General features: G+C 32.2%; 2 protein-coding genes and 1 long non-coding RNA gene across 10 annotated transcripts in view; 2 read left to right on the forward strand and 1 right to left on the reverse strand.

The window, feature by feature from the left end:
* The window catches only part of stj (voltage-dependent calcium channel subunit straightjacket), a 57,605-nt gene extending 43,688 nt beyond the window's left edge, over positions 1-13,917 (forward strand). For 3 of the 6 annotated variants that reach the window (XM_088259522.1, XM_088259525.1, XM_088259527.1), the window contains 4 exons: positions 2,990-3,132; positions 4,579-4,655; positions 7,096-7,297; positions 9,240-13,917. In XM_088259522.1, coding sequence (XP_088115648.1) covers positions 2,990-3,132; positions 4,579-4,655; positions 7,096-7,297; positions 9,240-9,365 — 548 coding nt within the window. In that variant the 3' untranslated portion in view covers positions 9,366-13,917. Of the gene's footprint in view, positions 1-2,989; positions 3,133-4,578; positions 4,677-7,095; positions 7,298-9,239 lie in introns of all 6 variants that reach the window. The other 3 variants (XM_088259524.1, XM_088259528.1, XM_088259526.1) reach the window with 1 other exon arrangement.
* mRF1 (mitochondrial translation release factor 1) lies at positions 13,597-18,241 on the reverse strand. Its single transcript, XM_088259529.1, has 3 exons — positions 17,434-18,241; positions 15,804-16,058; positions 13,597-14,732 (listed from the first exon to the last, which is right to left on the reverse strand). Exons 1-3 carry the CDS (start codon positions 18,166-18,168, stop codon positions 14,487-14,489), a joined length of 1,236 nt encoding a protein of 411 aa, XP_088115655.1. The 5' UTR covers positions 18,169-18,241; the 3' UTR covers positions 13,597-14,486.
* A 4,659-nt stretch (positions 18,242-22,900) lies between these two features.
* The window catches only part of LOC148309846 (uncharacterized), a 31,660-nt gene continuing 31,371 nt past the window's right edge, over positions 22,901-23,189 (forward strand). For all 3 annotated transcript variants that reach the window (XR_015837480.1, XR_015837481.1, XR_015837479.1), the window contains exon 1: positions 22,901-22,984. This is a non-coding gene — a long non-coding RNA (uncharacterized LOC148309846). The remainder of the gene's footprint in view (positions 22,985-23,189) is intronic.

Genomic DNA, 23,189 nt, shown 5'->3' on the forward strand with positions numbered 1-23,189 from the left:
CTTTAAAAATTTCTCTGTTTGTTTGAGAATGTTTGCACATTAAACGATAACACAATTCGAGTCAACGAAAGCATTAAATTTCTTGCATAATGTCACATTTTCGTTTACGAATAATTTAATACCAAACAGAAATCATACCATGTAATAAATTAATAAGATATATAAATTTCTTCGCTCTGTATCTCATTTACTATCGTACAGAGCCTAAACTCGTCATCTCACCCATCGTAAGAGCAGGTATTTGGGAAATGTATAGGTAAAATGACCAATTTTAAGTGAAAAACCTGTATTTGCTACCCCAGAATGGTTATTGGATTCGTGTGAACCACACTCAAGATACATAATTATGAATCATTTTGCTGTAGCATCCCGTGCATCATTCGTTGTGAATAGGGGATGATTGTGCTTTCATTTAAGTTTAACTGAAAATAGTGTTAATTGTAAAAGTAGGCACAGGAATCATGGATGACAGTTCTGATTGAAAACTACCGTTTGTCAAAAGCATTTTTTGTTTTGTTGAGAATGATATTTCGTTGGCCCGAGTATGTCATAGGAGCATATTATTTTTGTGTTGTCATGTGGCTGATAATTGATTTCAAAATAAAATTATGTTATGAATGCACAATTTTATATTATTTATGTGTTTTTGTTTTTATTTATTTTTTTGACGTACACTGGAATTTGTTTTCAATGTACGATATATGTTATCATATTATTATGAATGGTGCATAATGAGTACTGTTACCATTTAATTATTTTAATTTTATTAATCTTCATGTAAATACACTGTCGTAATATTTCTTTTAAAGGTAAGTACTAAATAGATTAGAAATTATTATTAAATCGGAAAAGGGTAAACGACTAAGATTTACAAATAATACTTTTTGCAAACACTATATATATTTTGAACTATGTGATGTGTGAACATTACTTGCCTTGTAGAGTAAATGAGGGCATCGGTCAAATACCTATGACATTTTGAAGCATTTTTTTGGAGATTCAGTACCTAATCTGAAATAAATTCTTAACCGTGTCGCCTATTTTCAAAATCCGTCAGATCCAATTTTATAAGATTTTAAAATAAATACTCAATCGGGTTTGCCGATTGTGAGTTTTATTGTTTAAAATATCTTTATACTTGAAAACCCTGTTAAAAAGTACTAGTAAAAGTAAAACAGCGTTGTATTTCAAATTCCGCTATATTCATGAATCTTGCCTACTGACCCATATCGGCCAATCAGAGAACGGGTATAGGTGAAAAATCAAGATGACATCATTATCGGTTTGTGTCTCGTGTTTGTGTCTTGTCAAATACTGAAAAAAATTCCAAAAAATGGGAAAATTCTCTAATTCATAATATTTTATCTAAAGATCGACAAAACTTTGAAACATAAATGTTACCCGGATAATTTTGAATTTTTTAAAAAATCAACTTACATGGATCTGGCAGATTTTGAAAGTAGGCGACACAACTGTCTATGGTAAAATCCATAGAAATTGTGTAATTTAAAAGAGAATAATATGAAAACATTCAATATTGTCATAATGTTTCTATGTTTTTTTTAAAGGAGTAACTCCAAAGTCAAAGCCTGTGTTTTATAGACTTGTCTGCAGGTAGTAAGGATAAGAAAGGTGATTAGAATAATTCACCACAAACACCCAGACCAACTAAAAATTAATATTTCATTAATTTTGCAATTGGCGGGAATCAAACAAGCGACACCAGTTTCTCAGTTGAGCGTGTTACCCAAATAAGAATCTGTTCCTGTCAAAATATCTATTAGACTTCTTATCCTAACCCTTATCCACATCAAATGGTCCATAGGGCACTGCATTGTAGTGTTATCTTGGTTGTCAGTTACACGATGAGAAAATGATTAGTCCTGAGCTTCAGGTAGCAGTCCAGGGTGGCATTATATAAATATTAGAGTGACAAATCACTAATATTTATTTTGACTCACCTGAGAATCGAACCCGGGTCCTCCAGCGCAGTAGAATAATTATGGCTAATAATTACCAATAATAATTCTCCTTAAGGAACTTATCATTGTTAATCATTTAATTTAATTACATATTATAACTTATACAAGTACATATTATAACTTAATTACATATTATAACTTATAACTTGTACAAGCTAGTACGAGTACAGGTGTGTGACCCAGAGGGCCTGAGCCATTAGCATTATTCTATTTTTCCTCTTCTACAGTACCCACTATTCCTTCTTCATTTCCTTTTCCATATAACAGTCCTTGATATTACGTTATTTCACTTACATTGTCTGCAGGGAAGAGCCATACAGGCAGAAAAGCAGTATCTATCTCAACTTACCCGCGTGACATAAACACGCAACCAGTACTTAGGTACTACCTACCCTACCTTACTTAGTAGTATAGAAACTCTTGGTTGCCATTCGGACCCATCCATTCATTAAAAAAATATTTCTTTTCTTTTTTTGAATGTCATATCAATTTTAATCAATCATTCAAAGTTTGTCGCGATCAAAGATAAAAATTATTACTGATGCTTTTAAAGTTACTATCAGCGGGGCACGTAAGTACATACTTATACACACTAGCAGGGGCGAGCATTCCATATAGGCAAAAAGCAGTGCCTGTTCTAACTTACCCGCGTGACATGTAAAAACGCAACCAGTACCTACCCTACCTTACTAAATAGTAACTAGGTTACCTTACTACTTACCTCTACTGCCTACCCTAATTAATTCTCTGTGCACACCACTGATTGTCTGCACCCTACAAAACATATTTCGTTCCCATATCCATGAATCTGAGGCGCAGGACTAATCATTCTGCTGTCATAATATATATAATTACGATCAAGTTAAGACGCCGTCGATTCGATATGGTGCTCTACACACCACTCGGGTGCAGATAGAGGCCCGGAGAAGGAATCGCAAAGAGCTGTTTCTTTGGACGGAAGAATTTGACAGTTTGCAATGATCTTACTAAGTGATTGTGATTTGCAGTGATGTACCAGAATTACGAGAGTGACCCGGAGGTGGGCAACGGAGGAGAGGGGGGCCTGAAGCGCTCCGACAGGCAACAGGATAACTATGTGGACAAGGCCATCACCATAAACCGGACCAGACCAGCTCCATGCGATAAAGAGGTACCCATAACATTTTGCAAGTTTTGAAAATAGGTGCCTGAGGCGAATACTGGGTATAAAGTGGTATGACTTCGTCAGGAATGACGATGTGAGGAGAAGAACTCAATAGCCCCTCATACTGGAAGCCCTGAAGAGGAGAAGGTGGACATGTCCTTAGAATGCCATTTGAGAGCATCGACCCCTCATGTCTCTTCTTCCAACCCCGAGGATTCCGGTGCCCCGGAAGGCCGCTGACGACCATTCACCGACTATACTCAGCGGATTTTCGAGACGCTGGACTGACCTGGGAGGAAGCCAAGGAGATGGCGCGTGACAGAGTGACTTGGAGACGTCTCGTGTTGGCCATATGCTCCACCTAGGGAGCGAACATGGAAAGAAGAAGAAGACATAACGTTTTTATAATTTTTTTTCGAATGTATGTTTTACTTAGTAAATACCACTTTTTTTTAAATGTGTATTTTTATCCATATCTACAAATTTTTATCTACACTATACTAAATAAATAAATCTATACCTACACTTATTTTTTTCAATGATGCGGAATGCATCAAAACACGTGTCGCAAAACATTTTTAGAAATAGTGGTATGTACTAAGTAAAACTTAAATTAAAAATGGATACATTTTGCCACAAAGTGCATACCGAATGTACTTTTTACTAATTTATGTTTTTGATATTATTTTTTGACATCTCATCAAAGATGAAGAAGAATATGGAAGTCTGGGTATTATGGGGCTGATGACCGTCATAGACTTCCATATTCTTCTTCATCTTTGATGAAATGTCAAAAAATAATATGAAAAAGAGAGATAATCCAGATTTGTGAACCAGTATTTGAACATACTAAAAAATATATTTTTTTTTAAATAAACCATTATAATTTTATTATCCATAAAGTCATTAAAAATAGAAGCTTAATATAAAAAAGTTATTCATAAATGGATAATGGAAGTGGGTAGAACTGAAATAGACCGCATCATTCAGCCATGTTTTTTCTTTCATTTAATTTTACAAATAAATATTGTAAAATGTGTTAAGTTTTTAATTTTATTAAAAAAATCTTTTTATTTTCCGAGACTCAAGTATTTTGTATTTTGTCTATTATATATGAACACTATTATTCTAGTTCTACTTATAATACCTATTGTATTTTTACCAGTATCCTATACTATGACCTAAATTATATTGTTTACCCACACACAGGCCATGCCTTTGTGGGATCTTTTTTTGTATTTATATTTTATTCATATTTGAATTTACGTCATGTTTGTATAATGCAAAAGAATTTAAAATAAAGAAAAAAAACCCTGGGGTTTGATCGAATCCAAGTTAAGAACCACTGGTCCATCAGCCATTTATTTTGCGGTGATCAGTTTTTATCCGCACAACTCCGGAAATCAGTTGGTTGAAAACTTACAGTGCTATATGTACATTTTTTATTCCTAGGTTTGGTTGTATCAACTCCAGCAGTATACGGACAAGGAACACGCTCCGTACAGGACTCCTTCCAACGGATGTGAAAGGTATTTCTCATCAAGTTTAAGGTAATAATGTCACCATACGTAATTATTTTATTTTTCTCAAATTTTGAATTTGCATTTAGTTCTATGTAAATTCAAAATTTTACTAATTTAGATGACTCTATTTGCACCATACTCTTAGTAACGTTCTGCACAGGAGTTGTACTGCATCTTTACCAATGAACTGTGACTCTTCCAACAGGGAACCTTTAACCTCTCCTTCCCGGTGATGTATTTACTACAATTCCATTCTAATAATGACAATATGGATATAAAATATAAGATATGGGCTCAGAATGTTCGTATTCCTCCGTAATACAATTAAGATAATTAATTAATTAATATAAGGGTATCGTAATATAAAGTTATTCATTTGCAGCAACAGAAATAAAAAAATTGGGGCTAGAATCACCAAAACACAAAAATTTTCTCAGTGTATGCATGTATGCCGCGCTTTGCTACATGGGCTTGCGGCTTGATACTATTTCCGCCAATCTCCTTTTAGTAGTGTGCAAGTTGTCCTTCGAGTTGGTTGTGCCGCTATGCCAGCTATGGTGGCTACTTGCGATGAATTTTTTTCTCTCATTTTCAGATGCTAGCATTACAAAATTGTTACATTTCTACTTCAACTATGGTCGATAAAAGCAACATTTAGGAATATTCACATTTTTCCCGTTTTAAATCACATTTTCATATGGTGAGCAAAAAACATAGCACATGGCAATTTTTAGCGCCGTAAGAGAAAGGTTAATATAGTTTTGCTTTTATACTCACTCCTATATTTAACAATCTGCCTCCATATCATAGTGCTTAGGAAGTTTTGCTACTGCACTGGAGGTCTATAAAATTTTCATCTAATAATCTGATATTATCGATGATCAAATAACATATTTTGTAGGCTGTAAATAATTGCCTTCTATGGATATTCAGCGCTGATTTTCTCTCTCTGGTTTTCCAAGCGTTTTCCGTCAATGAATCCTTTATTTCTTGATTACATTTTCATACAACAATCATTTTGATTGGTTGCCCATGTACTTATTAATAAGCCCGCTAATGTACTTATTTCTTTTTTGAACATGAAGTTTAAATAAATAAATATTTTTAGTTGAATGCGGAACAATGTTAGCTGTATATAAAGGGAGGCAAACTTTTGAAAGTGGGTTTTCTCAATCATGTAGTAGTTTATTTTTTCTTTTGATTATTCAGATTCCCATTTTAAAATAAATAAACAATATTATTTATTATATCGGAGACTGGATTATTAATTTTTAACGTATCTCAACTTGATATGAAATATGTATCATTCTTCTCTTTTTTATAAAAGGAAGATATGGTGTTCAAATTATTAGGGCAAACTGCCCATTAGGGCAGAGTGGTGAATGCTAAACGAGTGTATAAAGTGATCTGGGATGCTCAGACTTTCATCATCTTTCATAAAAAGGGAAAAATAATACCTGCTACATATCAAGTTCAGACACCTTTAAAAATTAAAATAAATGGTTAAATAAATTAACAACATTTTGAGAGTGTCCAAATACTTGGAATTAATTCAAATTATAAGTCAAATTATAAGCTAAAATAATATTTACATATATTTTTTAAAAGGAATTAACCGCAAAGCGTCCATTTTAGATGCTTGTCTGCAGGTAGGATAGGTAAAGTAAATGTAAAAAATAAATCACAAACACCCAGACCGATTGAAAATAAATCTTTCTTAAATTCATTTTGCAATTGGCGGGAATCGAACCCGCGACGCCAGTTTAGCAGTCGAACGTCTACCCAACTACGCCACGGAGCCTGTCTAATTAAAAGGATAGTTTATAGCGTTTCTCATGTATGTGATTATAATCCAGGATTCGGACCTCGCATACAAATATAAGAGTTTCTGCTTAATAAAAAGCTTCTTTTCATCTCACCAATAGAAGTCTCTAGTGAAATTCTAGTGATTCAAGAACAATGTTTCGAAATTGGATCATATATATATAGAACCTCCAAGAATTTGAGTAGTGTGGTTTTTCAATCATGGGTAGAAATGGTTAATGTTACGCGTTGGTAAAGTAATCACTTGCACAAGCCTATGACGGTCGTAAGCCCTGTAAATGCCCAGATTTCTATAATCTTCTTCATCTATGTTAAGATGTCAAAATGTAAATATTTATTAATTTTCCTTTCTGTATCATTAAATTCCTGATGATACCGATGTATGAAATATCTAGATGTATAAATATCTAGAAGCAGTAAACTCAATAACTTTTCACAGTAATTTCAATTTTTTCCCCTCTTTTTATACACTGTATTATTTCCAAATCCAGTAAAAAAGGAGTTCAGTTTATCAACATTCAGTTCGTTGCGAACATCTTGGTCTTTTCGCTGAAAGAAGCATACCTATTTGAAAACTTTAAAAAAATAATATGTTAAATAAAAGTTTATATTGCATTGTCAGGTCGTACGTGGTGCAAGCGATTCCCAGGAGTAATCTGGTGCTGGTGGTGGTGGACTCTCTGTGTCCGGAGGACGAGCTGGTAGCCCCCCTGCGCCCCGCGCCCGTGCCCGTTGAGCGCAACCACAGCCTGGCCTGCGAGCGGGCCTCCGGGCGCCCCCTGCCGCGCCAGCGCCTCTACTCCTGCATCAACTTCCATCCCAACGTGAGACATTCCCTATTCCCAGCAGAAACTCTCATGCTGGAGCATGCCCAACATCTTAGCCATTCTCCAGCCCAAGGAGACCGAGAAGAAGGCACAATAATACGGCGGCTCTACTTTCCCCCCTTCATACTCAGCCGATTGACGGCGTTTTTCTTTAATATTCATCTTTCATTATCATTTTGTCCGCCTCCGTAGTGTAATGGTCAGCACGTTCGGCTACCGTTCTGGAGGTCCCAGGTTCGATTCCCAGGGGGGGTCAAATAAATATAAGTGATTTTTTCACTGTAATATTTATTCAATATTACCCTGGACTGGTACCTAAAGCGTAGGGCTGATCACCTTTCCTTCATGTGTAAACGATCAAGATAACACTGTGTTTATACGACGCAGTGCCCTATGCACCATTGGGGTGCGGATAAGGGTTTTATTATTATTATTATTATCATTTTAATATTATAATCCATATCTGTATAAGCGCCCTTGAGGTAGTATTTTACGAAAATGGCACTATATGAATCATCCACAATTGTTATTTTTATAACCCTTAACTTTTTTAATATTCAATTTAAATTGGAAACAGAATGTGCAAAATAAGGTATGCTGTTGACAAAAATTTATGAGCCAATAGGACATAAAGGTCTTTCAGATTTGCTGGTGTCTTATTTAGAAAATATGACAAGACAAATGATACAAATAAAAGAGCTATGTGACATCTTGATTATTATAAGATGTTGAATCCATTGTGCCTATTGTATTGTTTTTAGGAATCAATTATTCATTTATTATTAACTATACACATGCACTATCATTTTTATCATATAAACTAAATATGCTATAAATCCTCGTAAAAGCAAGTGCTCGTAAAAGCAAGCGCTCGTACGGGCAAGGAGAATTTTCTAGGGCAACTAATAAATATAAGCCCGTTGGTTATTTAGTGAGAAATATCAGATCCGTCAGATTAATAAAAGTATCACATACATTTTGGACGATATTTTCCCTAACAATCCCTATTCCTTCAGGGTTGTGCAATAATTTTCGATTCTTATTTATGTTTTTTTTCTTCGATAAGTGAAACGTTGAAATTTAGAATTATTGATCATTTATATCTTACAATTAGTTGAAATATTACAAAAATACTTAAATAAAATAAAATAAAAAAGAGAAACGAGAAAAACAAAGCACATTAAGCCAATTTTGTTTCCATGTAAAGTAAGTTGTGTAAAGCTGTGATATTTTACTCAAAAAGATACATTTTTATGTCAAGGTTAATAAATAATGTGCAGTAAATCAATACAGAATGTCCAATTTTGTTGTCAATCAATACAATGTCCGCCTCCACGGTGTAATGGTCAGCGTGTTCAGCTACCGTGCTGGAGGTCCCGGGTTCGATTCCAAGGGGGGTGAAAATAAATATTAGTGATTTTACACTGAAATATTTATTTAATATTACCCTGGACTGGTTCCTGAAGCGCAAGAGTGATCACCTTGCCTTCGTGTAAGTAATGATTAAGATAACACTGCGTCAATTTGATGCAGTGCCCTATGCACCATTGGGTGCGGACAAGGGTAATAATAAAAAATAATAAATAAATCAATACAAATACAATACATACATTGCATACAATTAATTTAAAAAAATGTTAATTACTTGCACCCCTACACTATTTCTTTCAACACCAGATGTTGGCAATTATATCGGCAAGTCGTTTGATCTCAGTGTTTTGCACACGGCGTAAAAAGCGAGCAGCATTTAATTTTTAGTTGATTTTTTACAACGCCGCAAACATTTAGTTAACTAAACTCCGGGTGTTTACTTTTGAATTATTTATGTTTGAATCGTGGTTTTTCTGACATACTAACCCCAATAGTCCTGGTAACCAAAGGGTTAATACAATTTCAATGAAAAAATGATTTACTAATTTACTTAAATATATTTTTGCAGGAAAGCCAAATTGAGCTATGCGGAGGGGCTTCTCATACCACTGTATCTTGGAAGACTCCGCTTCTGTCAATACTTCTTAATATTCTCGGCTATATGATACCCATGAGGTCTCTTCTTACGTTTTAAATATGTGACACCTCTGCAGTTTTCTGTGATCCTGTCAACTTGAATCTGAAACCATAGGACTAGACAAACAAGTTCCATTACCAGCATTATGCAGTATACTCTTTCTTAATAAGTAAACAAAATTACATCTAGCAAATGTGTCGATTTCATATATTTTTACTGAAGGCAAAGAAAATAGCATTTGTAAAGAATATACATAGATTTTGATTGTTCAATTTAAAAATATTTTTACCTTAACCGTGGGTGACACACACATTTCTGACACTACACACATGTTTTTGCTCAGATAGATGTATGATTTAGCGGTATTCAGAAATCCAAACTTCTTATCGGAATTATTCTAATGTAATTATATCTTGCTTAAACATGGTGCCGTACGTGCATCTGTTATGTTACAGGCACGCGCTTCATGTGAATATCGAATAGATACTCCCAGAGTATCAAGAAGCGCTTCCGTATCCAGACTAGAAAATTGCATTTTTTTTGCATTTTTAAATATTGTGGATGGAAATTTAAAATCACTTAAAACTGTAAAAATCAAAATGTTAATTAAAAAACAATTTCTTATAATTTTTTTTCATATTTTTGTAGTGTCTTAAATTTTTACATAGTGTAGTGTAGTGTCAAATTATATACTAAAATATAATTTAATGCCACACATAGTATTTTCATGGATATTTCTTTTACCATAAATTCCTTACTTTCAAATGACATACTTATTATATTGTGTACTACAGTAAGTCATCATTTTGTTTTTCTGGGGACTGATAAAAGTAAAATTGAGGAAAGTGTAAAAAAGAGAATAGTAAAAATGTTTGGAATAATCAAGTTGTACAATTTGTAATAAGGGTGAAAATGAAATTTAAGTATTTAGTTCAGTTTTCTATATATATTATACAAACAAAACCCTGCTTTAACACTTCTGAAAAATGTTTCCTGCATACTTATTTTTTGTATAGAAATGTCGAACAATGTCGCAATTTATTAATAAAAAGTAATCAACTTAATTTTTTAAATTGTTCATATTAACAATACTAAAATCATTGAAAATAAAAATGACAGGTATTCATTTTTTTTAAATATGTTATTTGTAAGCAAAGAGTTTATGATAAAAGAAGAAAATGATAAAAAGCCACTCTTCTTCACGGTTCTATCACTGTCATATTTCTATATTACCAGCAGGCTTTAAATAACACTGGCCAACAATGATTTTGTAACTGAAATTTTGATGACTGATTTGGACTGAGTTAATCGTTCTTATTCAATGGCTATATCGTGACAAGCATGTATCATGCCAAGTTTATATGTTACAGTCACATTATTGTTTGTATGAACCCCATACGTTGAAACCGTAATAGTGGTTGGTATCTAGACATGTTTTAGTCTAAGGTCTAAGGGATTAAAAAAAAGTATTGATAATTATGGAGTATCGGTGGAAATATATTAACTTATTAATATTGAATACGATTGCATTATATGTTCATATATACATAAATAATAAGATAAACTTTAGTCAATAATAGAATTTAAAATATCCATAAGTAAAAAATCTGACGTGCTATATTTTTTTGCTTTCGTTTTTTAATAATTCAGCCATGCAAAGAGCATAAAGATCAGGTATTTCCATGCCAGTTACAAAATAAAAGTTGTAAATTGTTGGCCTGTGTAGTATTTTTAAAAACTTTTGAAGTACTTCATAGGGAGAAAAGATTTTAGATACGACTTCCCATCGAGCTTAACCTTTTCTTGTTAGTGGATTTCAGATAACTTCACTAGAAAATCCTTTAGAAACCTGTCAACATGCAGGCTAGTAGTCAAATTCAACATAAATTCAACCTTGTTTTTGATCATCACAATGCATCACTCTTTTTAGAAATTTGATAAGCAAATTGAATACCTTTAAAAAGCTCAAGCCAAATCGGCATTTACATGATATAAAGTAATATAAATTGACTTACTGAAGAATAATCTAGTGGGATCCCGATCCCATTTTGTACCTTAAAAAATGTATATAATTATTTTATCAATTAATGTTATGCGTTTTGCATACTCCACATAATTAAATACTATGCTTAAAATATTCCTCGGTACTTAAATTACATTTACAAAGTATGCAATGTCTTCATTCCAAAATTATGTCCATTAAATAATAATTAATTAACTTTAGCGAGATGTGGGTGTTTTTGAAGGAATAACATTTAGAATATTGAGAGAAACTTATCAAGAATTTTATTCAATATGATTTGTTTTTAATGCTATTAAGCAATAAAAATGCAATGGAGTTCCATTAGGAACTCCATTGCAAATTGTGTAAACAAAAAATATTTTAAAAGCTCGGTACATTTTGCTTGGCATTCATTAAACTGTACAGGCTGCCTCAATGATTAAGACAGATTTAAACCACAGGAAATATGGAGATATTATATTTGATCTTCGAAATTCATTTATACAATTTATAAATTACAATCATTTAAACAATTATACTGGTATTATTTAAATTAATATAAAAGTATCCTAGCTTCATCTATTTAAAAAAATCAAAATTTTCCTTAGTAAATTACCACCATGCAGGACCCAAAGTTTAGATTCATGAAATTCTCCATATTCATGTCAAGATGGCGATTAGTTTTCTAATTTTGAAATTATAAATAATTTTAGATTATTGTTGATTATCTATGGTCCACTTGCTGAAAAATTATCTATGGTGATGTATATTCTGTAGTCCATGGGACTTTCGAAATGTGAACTAATGGGCTATTTCCATTTCTTATATGAAAATAAATCAATATCATCGGCACTTTTTTGTTGAATTCGTAAAGAAATGAGGGATTCAAATATTTATATTTGAACTGCAAGAAAATCAAAAAATTTGTGACGTGACTAGTTGTTTCGACCACAATGAAAAATTTATTGCAAATCTTGATACTGTATAGTACGCATAACTTGTTGAATTTCATACTTCAAGCAGAGAACTGACACCTGTGGGATCTTTGACACATCAATTTTAACAACACTGCTACCAACCTTCCAAAATCATGCCAACTTACTAACCTTTTAACTGCCGGCAGGTACATGTGTGGCGGTACCCAGCACGCCGCGAATTTTACTTTAATTTTTGTTTAAAGTGGTAAAAACAAATTCTGTTTCAATTCTTAGTATGCAAAGATATTCTCAATAGATGTCACTATGCGTTCAATATATTTGTACATTTTAAATAATTGATTTTCTTTAGTAAAAGCCCATTTAAAACGGCGCGTCTTAAGATGTAATTTCTGTATGAGCGGCGCTCCATTCACAGAAAATTATGCATCTCATGGCGCTTTTGGCAGTTAACCGGCTAAACAGCTTTATTTCGATATTAGAATTTTACAAATGAAAATGATAAATGGAATTATTGATATTTAGGATTTGTGTAAAAAGAAAAAGGGTATCATAAAATTCCTTATATACCATACATATATTACCTACTGTTGTTCGATTTCTGGCCGAGTCATTAAAATTTTCCTTATGTCTATAATTAGTTGTCGAATATCTTTCATGAATTTGTTTACCTTATATTGATGTTTCAATGCGTTCTTTTCACTCTAATATCTATTTGCATTTCATATTAACCTGGACTGGTACCCGAAGCACAGGTCTGATCAAATCTTCATATAAGTAACAATCAAGTTATGTTGGTTTGATGTAGTCTCCTAGGCCCTATGGTGCGTATAAAGGTAATAAAAAGAATAACCTTTTTACTTAATTGTTTTTATACAATTTTAATGTTTAATATCGAGATGCAGGTTTGGGTTTTAGAAAAATCTTGAATTAATTTTTGCCAAAATGTCATCTATTGCCTTGTAAAATGTAACCAACTGCGAATTGTACCAAAATTAGAAAAATAAATAATAATAATTATTCTTATCAAATGCTTAGTTTGGATTATAAATTAGCATGCTTGTTTTTAAATAAATTTATTAATATAATTGAAATAAATTTAAAGATTTATTTTCATTTTTAATCATCCCCGTTAGATTAAGGAAGTGGAGAAAGCCAAACATAATATTACTGAGTGTAAATAAAAAGTATATACATACATAGTTTAATTTGATATGTATTTTCCCAGCTTTTTAAAAATATATTTACAGTTCAAACATTTAAATACAAATTTTATTTATAAATGAATTTTCATATTAAAATCAAGTTTGATCTTTGTTATATAATAGTATAATAGAAAGTAATCATTTTTTGAAAATAAAAATATATTATACAAACATCTTGGTGAGGCTTCTTTGCATTAATAGTGAGGTAAATTACATTTTACATTATTTAATTGATGCCTTTTTATAGCTGAATTAATTCCTTTGACAAAAAGTTGAATTATTTCGTAAATGGGAAAGTAATACAATTTACTTTGTTTTTAAGTGTTTATTTGTTGAGATGTTTATAATATTAAAGCGTTTTGTATAGTCTGTGTGCCTTTTTATGTATATGATATATGTTGTACAAATAAATGATTCTATTGAATATCAAACCATTGTTTTATTTTTACCATCTTTCCATCTATATATTTTTTAAAAACATATACATATTACATAACAGACTTATAAATTAACTAACGGCAAGCAGAGAGGATAGAACCACACCACCATGTATCTGCAAACATTCTTTCCTCTTTCACATTCATGCATGTCATACATATTTGGTGAATATCTCTACTCCAAGTACTTGTTCACGCGAAGTCTTCCTCGGAGTTCCTCTGCTTCTATTTCCAACTATATTCGCCCGGTACATTTGTATATACGTTCTTTCCTCATATAGTCATTCCACATTTTTAGACCATCCTAATCTATCTTAATTTGATGGATAATTCTTATCTCAGTCTTGCATTCTTTTTTTTATTTCATCATTCAGACATGATACATCATTTTGCCGTACATATCAGAGTATATATACACATTTTGGCTGCAATCAGTCTACTTTCATCTTTCTTTTGTCAACTCCATGCTTCACTTTTATTCATTAGGGTGGTGACATCGGCAATGCCCTAATAATTGATATTTCTTTCATCGCTATAGTCAAACTTCACTGTAAAGTCGTTTAATTATCAAATGTACATTTATAAAATTAAAATGGCTATCATTTCTGACTCGCAGTTTTGGTTTCTTTATCAGGTTTTCTGAAACACTCTATATCCTGCAGTACTTCCTGCGTGTGAGTAAATTTCTTCAGCCGGGTAATCAGTTCTTCAAGGACAGCGCCTCCCTCCATCAGGTTGGCTAGGCCGTGAACTGTGCCTCCTCCAGTTCCTATCCGGTGGTCAGTTACCCTGTCTTGATTGAAGTTGTACGTTCTAATCTTCTCATTACGGAGCCCTTGACCAATCTGAAAAAAAAAAACATTATTAAAACTGCTAACTATTCATCGGCAGATTTCTTATAAACATCCGGATACGGATCTGACTTGGAAGGATGTAAAGGAGCTGGAAGCCCACAGAAGGGCTTGGAGGCAGTGTGTGGACTCTGTTTACTCCACATAGGAAATGGATATTGAATAAATATAAAAATATATTAACACATTATTTGCGGGAAATGTTTAAAAGCGCCCTTTACATACTGTTGGCAGACAGCGGGTGATGTTTATAAGCGTTCTATTTGCTTACTTTTGGTAGAACACAAGATGCGCCAAAAAGCATTGAACAGATCGAATTGGGTTTGCTGTTACTTGTGATTAGTATACTGAGGGTCAGGGGGCAGACTATCTGAGTGTAAATAGGAGTGGGGATTGATGAAAAAACTGCCCGACAAAAATGTGTTATGAAAAAAATATTATCAAACAATATAATGCACGTAAATCAAGTGCAGGGTTGATCACTGTATAATTAGGGTCGGAGTTGATGGAAAAACCGCTGAAAAAAAATGTGTGAAATGATAAACATTTATGATTAAAATATAACTTGGTTTTAAAATCACTGTAAATATTTTATTTTAATTTAATTATAATGTCTACTGGTTTCGAACCGCTTCTTTTTCAAGACTATGTAAGTCTTGAAAAAGAAGCAGTTAGCTTCGAAACCGGTAGACATTATAATTAAGTTATAATAAAATATTTATAGTGATTTTTAAACAAAGTTATATTTTAATTATAAAATGGAAAATCACAAAGTTATTGCTTCAAATATAAATTATAGATTATAAATTTAACATTTATTTTGCATGACACCTCGGCTGTCCAAACTCAAAACACAATAAGTAGATTCTACTTAGTCCAAAAATGCAAAAAAAACCTACTACAAAAAAATGTCCCTTACTGTAACGTCACTTTAGAAAAACGTACTCAGTTTTACAATGAATACTTCTAGGCTACACAAGAAATTTCCTCCTGCAACCAATATACAAAGAAAACCAATATTTTTACTGGGGCGTGATAGTCTAGTAATCTATTTGTTGTTCTCACCTGTGACTTTCTGAGGGCCTTTCCTTCTTGAGCCTGTTTCTCCGACTGCTGGTGGTACAGAAGAGCCCTCAGCTTGGCCATGGCCACTTTCCGGTTCTTGTGCTGGTCTCTCTCGGTCTGGCACTCTACGGCCAGGCCCGTGGGCAGGTGGACTATCCTCACGGCGCTGTCCGTAGTGTTGACGTGCTGCCCGCCGGCTCCCGTGGCCCGCTTAGTCTCGATTCGGATGTCACGGTCAGGAATTACAATCTCTATCTGGGAAAAATTGATATTTTCAAAATGATTACACAAAGTCTTATTATTTAATTTTTTTGATTATACTTAAGTATTTGGGTGTTCAGCAGTAATAACTCTACAATAAAGTAAGAGAGCAAGCAAACAAGGCCGCTGCTGGAGCTGGATGCTTGAAAAATGCTGTATGGAGAAATAAACACATGCTGAAAGAGAGTAAAGTGAGAAGTTATAAGACCTGACTAAGACCGATCATGACATATGGCACAGAAACAAGAGCTGACACTGCGAGAATGAAAAACCTATTTAGAACAACCGAAATGAACACTTCGCGACAGAGTAAGAAACTCTGAAATTAGAAAAATCTGTGATGTTGAAGATGTTGTGCGATGGGGAAGAGAAAGAGGACGTTTCTGGAGAAATTATGTGGGAAGAACAAGTTGGGATCGAGTGGTAAGAATAGCAGCGGACAGCAGCATAAGAGGTAGCAGACCCCCAGGAAGACCACCTAAAAGATGGAGAGACAGCTGATCTTCCACCTCCTAGGAGCGGACCGCAGAATGACAGGACATAGTCCTAAATAAAGACGAAGAAGAAGAAGAAGTAGAAGATTATACTTATGTACACACTGGCTTTAACCATTTTCAGACTACCAAACTTCTGTTTTACATTTGTATAAAAAACGTTTTGTCCCTGTTAGATGAAGAGAGCTAACACATTTCAACTCTAGTCTGCACCCAATGCATAGGGGACTACATCAGCTCTGTTAACCTGTCCGGGAGTGAGTTTCTACGGAAAAAAATTGTATCTGGGGAGTCAGTTTTTTTTTCAATTTGTTTTTTGCATTTTTTTTTATCATAGTCAATGCTATAAGCAACAAATTTCCTTGAATAAAAAAATGTTTACACCAGTAAACATGATTTACATAAAAATTATTGATTTTTTATTTCACGGATTTTCTTTGACAGCGTCATTACAATGTTGTCACAATCTTCATTTTAAGTCAAATATCGCAGGGTAAGCAGAAAAATAATCTGAAGTATGGTTTTAGTCTTTAAATACAATCACAGATGGGAGTACATGTGCTATTTTAGAAATAAATGTCACCGGGCTTTAGTTAAAAGTTCGGCCTTCATATACGCATTGACTATGATATAAAATTATAGAAAAAAGTTTTTAAAAAAATCAGTCTCCAGATACCGTTTTGTCCCCAGAAACTCAGTCCGAGACAGGTTAAATGAATATTTATATAAAATTAATGATATTATTTGACATAAACTCAAGAACTCCAGCACAGTAGAAAAACGCGCTAACCAATACACAACGAAGATGGATAAACAAAAACATATAAAAATAAAGGTATTTAAAAAATAAATAGGTATAAAATCAAAATACTTACTTCTGAGGGCTGCAGCATAATGGCAACACTGACCGTACTGGTGTGCAATCTCCCGCCTTTTTCCGTGGCCGGCACTCTCTGCACCCGGTGCACGCCCCCTTCCAGCCTCATCTCCTCGAAGGCCCCGACCCCCGACAGCACGACCCCCGCCTTGCGCACGCCTCCCAGCTCCGTGCAGTCCAGCTGCGTCACCTCGCAGGCCCACCCCTTGTGCTTGGCGTAGCCCAGATACATGTCGTACACCTCCCGCGCAAACAGCATGGCTTCCTGGCCGCCCACGCCGGAAACTATCTCCAGAATAACATCAGACGACCCGTAATTCACATCGCAATCGAATAAAGAATCTACCAATCGCTGATCTAAACCTTTCAATAACTCATTATAAGTCTCTCTTTCCTCTTTAACTAATTCTAGCAAGTCTTTATCCTTCGAGTCCTTCTCGTTCAATTCTTCCAAGTTTTTTAAATTCTCAATGATACACGATCGTTCCTCCAACACTTTTACAACGGGTAATAATTCTTTTAATCTATTTTTTTCTGTTGTGGTTACTGATATCTTCGTGTGTAAGTCCCAATACTCATTTTTCACGTATTCGAAGTATCTCAAAACGGCAGGATCAGAGATTTCTAATAATAGTTTTGTCGAGCAAAGTCTATATGTATAAGTAAAATGTTTAAGAGGTGTTAATTTTGATTGGAATGACGAAATTTTGTATAAACCGCGGAAAAAATTCATTCTGACTATTTTTGTTTCGACGATAACACTGGAATCTCGGCATAACCTTAAATATGTTATGTCAAAAAATGACAGTTCTAAATATTGCTACCACAGAAAAAGGAAATTGAAAAATATATTTACTTTTTCAAGTACTTACCTACGTGTCAACATTTTCACTATATATATATATATATAACGTGGTAATATTTTTCTTTATAAATTGGGTGTAAATAATATGTAAAGTGGGTGTATAATAATAAAATAAGCAATGTGTTGCTTTGTAATTAAAGAAACGACAATAAAAGTTTATTCTCAATTAATCTTTACAATAATTTTTATATCTATCTGATTCTGACAGTTAATAATATTATATTTTTTCTATCGGATCTCTTTTGTTTAATTCTGTGCGACGCATGCGACATCTGGTGGTAGAACTGTTTTATGTAGGTACTATTTATAAGTACTTAATAAAATGTATAGGTAGGTACCTAGTTATTTTATTACATCTCCCCCCTCGGGGATGAAAATTCATAGTAAAATTTTCACTCCTCCTTCTCCGGATCATCTCCTTGTAGTGAAGAAACTGGTATAAGTTTAGTGATGTGATAAAGTTTTTTTTTCCTTTTCTTTTTCTTTCTTTTTTTCCTTCTTTTTTTTCTTTTTTTCTTTCTTTTTTTTTCTTTCTTGTTTTTTTTCTTTTTTCCGTTCTTTTTTTTCTTTCTTTTTTTTTTCTTGACCCTTTTAAAGTAAACACAGTTTTTTTTCAATCCATTTGTTTTTTTCTTTTGAATTCCTTCATTTTTATTCTGATCTCTTAAAGTATCTTCTAATTTAACCAAATTTACAACTTTTAATTGTTCATCTGCATTTTCATTCGAATTTAATACTGGATTCCTGCTTAGACAATCTACTTCTAAATTCTTCTTTCCTGGAGTATATTTTATTTTATCTTTCGTAGAAGTTTTTTCTACTTTATTTTTATTTTCATTTTTCAAGCACTGTTTCTGTGTTATTTGTATGTCTTCATTTTTATTCTGATCTTTTAAAATATCTTCTAATTTAACCAAATTTCCAACTTTTAATTGTTCATTTGCATTTTCCTTCGATTCTAATACTGGATTCCTGCTCATACAATCTGCTTCGAAATTCTTCTTTTCTGGAGTATATTTTATTTTATATTTCGTAGAAATTTTTTCCACATTATTTTTATTTTCATTCTTCAAGCACTGTTTCTGTGTAATTTGTAAATCTTCATTTTTATTATTAATCTTATCATCCTCCTTTGTTTTAAACCAGCACGTTGCTTCAGAGTGATATCGAGTTCCCTTATTTAAATTTTCACAAATCTTACATGGACTTTTATCTTTAATTTTATCACTAGTTCTTAGATTTCCACGTCTTCTTTGATTTTCTTCTAATCGTTTTCTTTGATCATCTTCTAATTTTTCTCTCTCACTCCGAACATATTGTAGTAATTGTTTTAATACATCTAATGTTTCATAATCCATTTCCAATTAACAAAATTGTCGTTTTATAACGTGGTAATATTTTTCTTTATAAATATGTAAAGTGGGTGTATAATAATAAAATAAACAATGTGTTGCTTTGTAATTAAAGAAACGACAATAAAAGTTTATTCTCAATTAATCTTTACAATAATTTTTATATCTATCTGATTCTGAGAGTTAATATTATTATATTTTTTCTATCGGATCTCTTTTGTTTAATTCTGTGCGACGCATGCGACATCTGGTGGTAGAACTGTTTTATGTAGGTACTATTTATAAGTACTTAATAAAATGTATAGGTAGGTACCTAGTTATTTTATTACATATATATATATATATATATATATATATATATATATATATATATATATATATATATATATATATATATATATATATATATATATATATATATATATATATATATATATATATATATATATATATATATATATATATATATATATATATATATATATATATATATATATATATATATATATATATATATATATATATATATATATATATATATATATATATATATATATATATATATATATATATATATATATATATATATATATATATATATATATATATATATATATATATATATATATATATATATATATATATATATACAACAATAGATATTATCTTGAATAATATTGATTGAAAATAGTATATCGAAGTAGGTATATCATCTTCGATACTATCTACAATATGTTTTTCTGTTGCACATAAAACGTTGATAAGGAAATTACTCATAATGTACCGAGTATAATAACTTTGTTTACCATTATTTTATCTTTGTTTTCCGTGAAAATTTTAAATAATGAACAAAACAATTTTAAAAAACACCTCATAATATTAACATACGTTCACAAGTAAACGTATCTATTTACATATACCATTGTATACAATGTGCAATGCTTCCATTGTGGCGGGTTTATATTGTTACAACTCCGTATATGACTAATTTTTTTTTACTAAATGTCCATGTAAAAAAGGTATTGGTCCGATTTTAACCCCCTGTATCTTACCGTTATCTAGATAATATAATTATATTTATAATTTTAGTAAATTACTGGGGTTCCACACCCATGTGCCAAAAACCAAAAAGAAAGTTTACACGAAAATATACCAAATATTTTTCAAATGGAGAAAAAACCTTCAGGTTATACCTAAAAAGATCTGTTGCACAGTAAAAAGTTCAATAAGTGGCTTGATAGTTATTTTTAATACATTGTATTATATTTTTAACCTTTAAAAACGTTCTCCTGAAAAATCAAGTTTTTATTTTATTTATGACGTTCTTGAAAGGAGTGAGCGAAATATTCGTTTAATGTACTTAATAACGGACCTTGCGTTTTTGAGATGAATGACGAGTTATCCCTGCATACTTATAACGACAAGGTGAATTGTTTGTTTTTTATGTGTTCTATGGCCCATCTTTCTTTCCACATCAATCTCCGCATCAATTTAATCCAGTGCCCTATGTACGGGTGAGGGTAAAAAATGCTATTCTCTAATTGATTTATTATTAATTCATATCATCATCATCATCTTACTATCTCAGTGGTCTTGATGCGAGTAACGATAGTTGATAAAAAAAATACATTTGAGATTGATAAAAATTGTTATTAGATAGTTATGTTATGACATTTTATTAATCTTACGATTGATGAGGATATTGTTTTGGTTCCAAGACCTACCTTTTATCCACCAGTTGGTCGATTACAATGGATAGATAACGTGTTAACCACGTGGTGCAGACCAGAGTTCCGCAAGCTTTTTATTTCCAAGGTACATCTGCCAAATTGAGAAATTTCGGAGGTAGGTACACAAAGAAAAAAAATTAAAATAAATTCTTACTAATCAATATTAAATCCTTAAATTCTGCATGGAATCGATGCCTTGAACGTTTATTTTTGACGTCATTGATATTATTGTGTCGGGTTGTGGTCCCGTGGTTCGCGTTAGTGATTCTCGAGTGAGAGTTTCTCGGTTCGAACCTACTCTACCACAATTTGATACCTATTTCTAATAATGAGCTGCTTAGGCTCACAGAATAGAATGAAATTGAAATATTTGTGTAAATAATAAAAACAAAAATATTTATCTTTTTAGAAAAAAAAATTTAAACGGTTGTGGAGACGTATTTTCAGGAAGATATTGTTATCAATTAACTTTATTATTATTTATTTGACACCGAATATAAGTAAAGTTGAAGTCATCCACCCTACGTAGTTAGAGCGTTTGGAATCGACGCGCTGATGACAATAAAATTTTCCAACTTTTGTCTAACTATATTTTCATTCATAAATATTTCCATGAAACAATATATTATTTGTAAATCTCCAGTTCTATGGAAATATGTAGTTATACATACATGCTGAGATAAGATAAAGCGTTTCATATCGTAAGTTGGGGTATTATTATTTTTATTCACTACATTTTGAGTGTGTCCAAATACTTGTTCACGAATATGGGTTTTCACAGCTTAAGAATAGATTTTTGTCACTATGTTGGTTTGTTGGTTTATCTATCTAATAAATTAATATGAAAAATCACAAGACTATCGATAACATCCTTATTGAAATCTGTAAAGAACTAAGGGAGATATTAAGGTTTAAACTTTATTTGAATAAAACGAAAAACGTGCGTTCGCATACGTCACCAAAATTCCTTCAAAATTAAGAAATTTCAGACGTGCATATTTACCATTTTATGATAACATATTGTTTAGTGCCAAATGTGAGCCTAGTCAACTGAGCAGAGGCAATCAAAATTTGGAGCAATGTGTTATTTTCACAAAACTAGACATTTTCCGCGGCACACACTTTGCGGAACAATGCTTTATTTAATTTAATTTATTATAAATGGACAACTATTTCTTCATTTAATTAACCACCAAGTTGACCCACTACCTTAACTTAATTTAATCCATGATCAAGTTAACGGGCTACCTTACCTTTACTAAACTAACGATCAAGTTAAAGGTCCACAAGGTATCAAGTTAACACTGCACCGATACGACGCGATGCCTTATGCACTATATGGGTGCCGATATGGGTCGTATAAAATAACTAAATAAATTAGACCACATTGGCGCAAAGTATCCCCGACTTGCGCTACCTTTGCACTAAATATAATAAATATTATGACGGAAAATGAGGAATTACTTACTTCAGGTGGTTTACCATATAATATATAAAGAGGAAAGCCATACGAGTATTATTGTAGAATACCTTGCATATCACTCATCAGATATTTAAAAAAAATCTATCAATATGAAGATCATATTGTTGTCCGTCGTTCTGGTAAGATCTTCACATTTTCTTTAATTGAATTTATGTATTTATTTATAAAAAAGACCCGAAATTACAAACTATAAAAATGTAATTTACAATAAACCGCTCTTTAAGTGGTTTTCCATCGGGTTCTTATAATGTAGTTCATCAGAAGGCTGCAAGTCAATGTATTAAATGTGTGTAAATGAATGATGATAAGTAAAAATAAATGTCA

This window comes from Brachycentrus maculatus, unplaced genomic scaffold (assembly GCF_059751285.1).
Source record: "Brachycentrus maculatus isolate JH-2025_06_01 unplaced genomic scaffold, ASM5975128v1 h1tg000117l, whole genome shotgun sequence".
Taxonomy (NCBI): domain Eukaryota; kingdom Metazoa; phylum Arthropoda; class Insecta; order Trichoptera; family Brachycentridae; genus Brachycentrus; species Brachycentrus maculatus.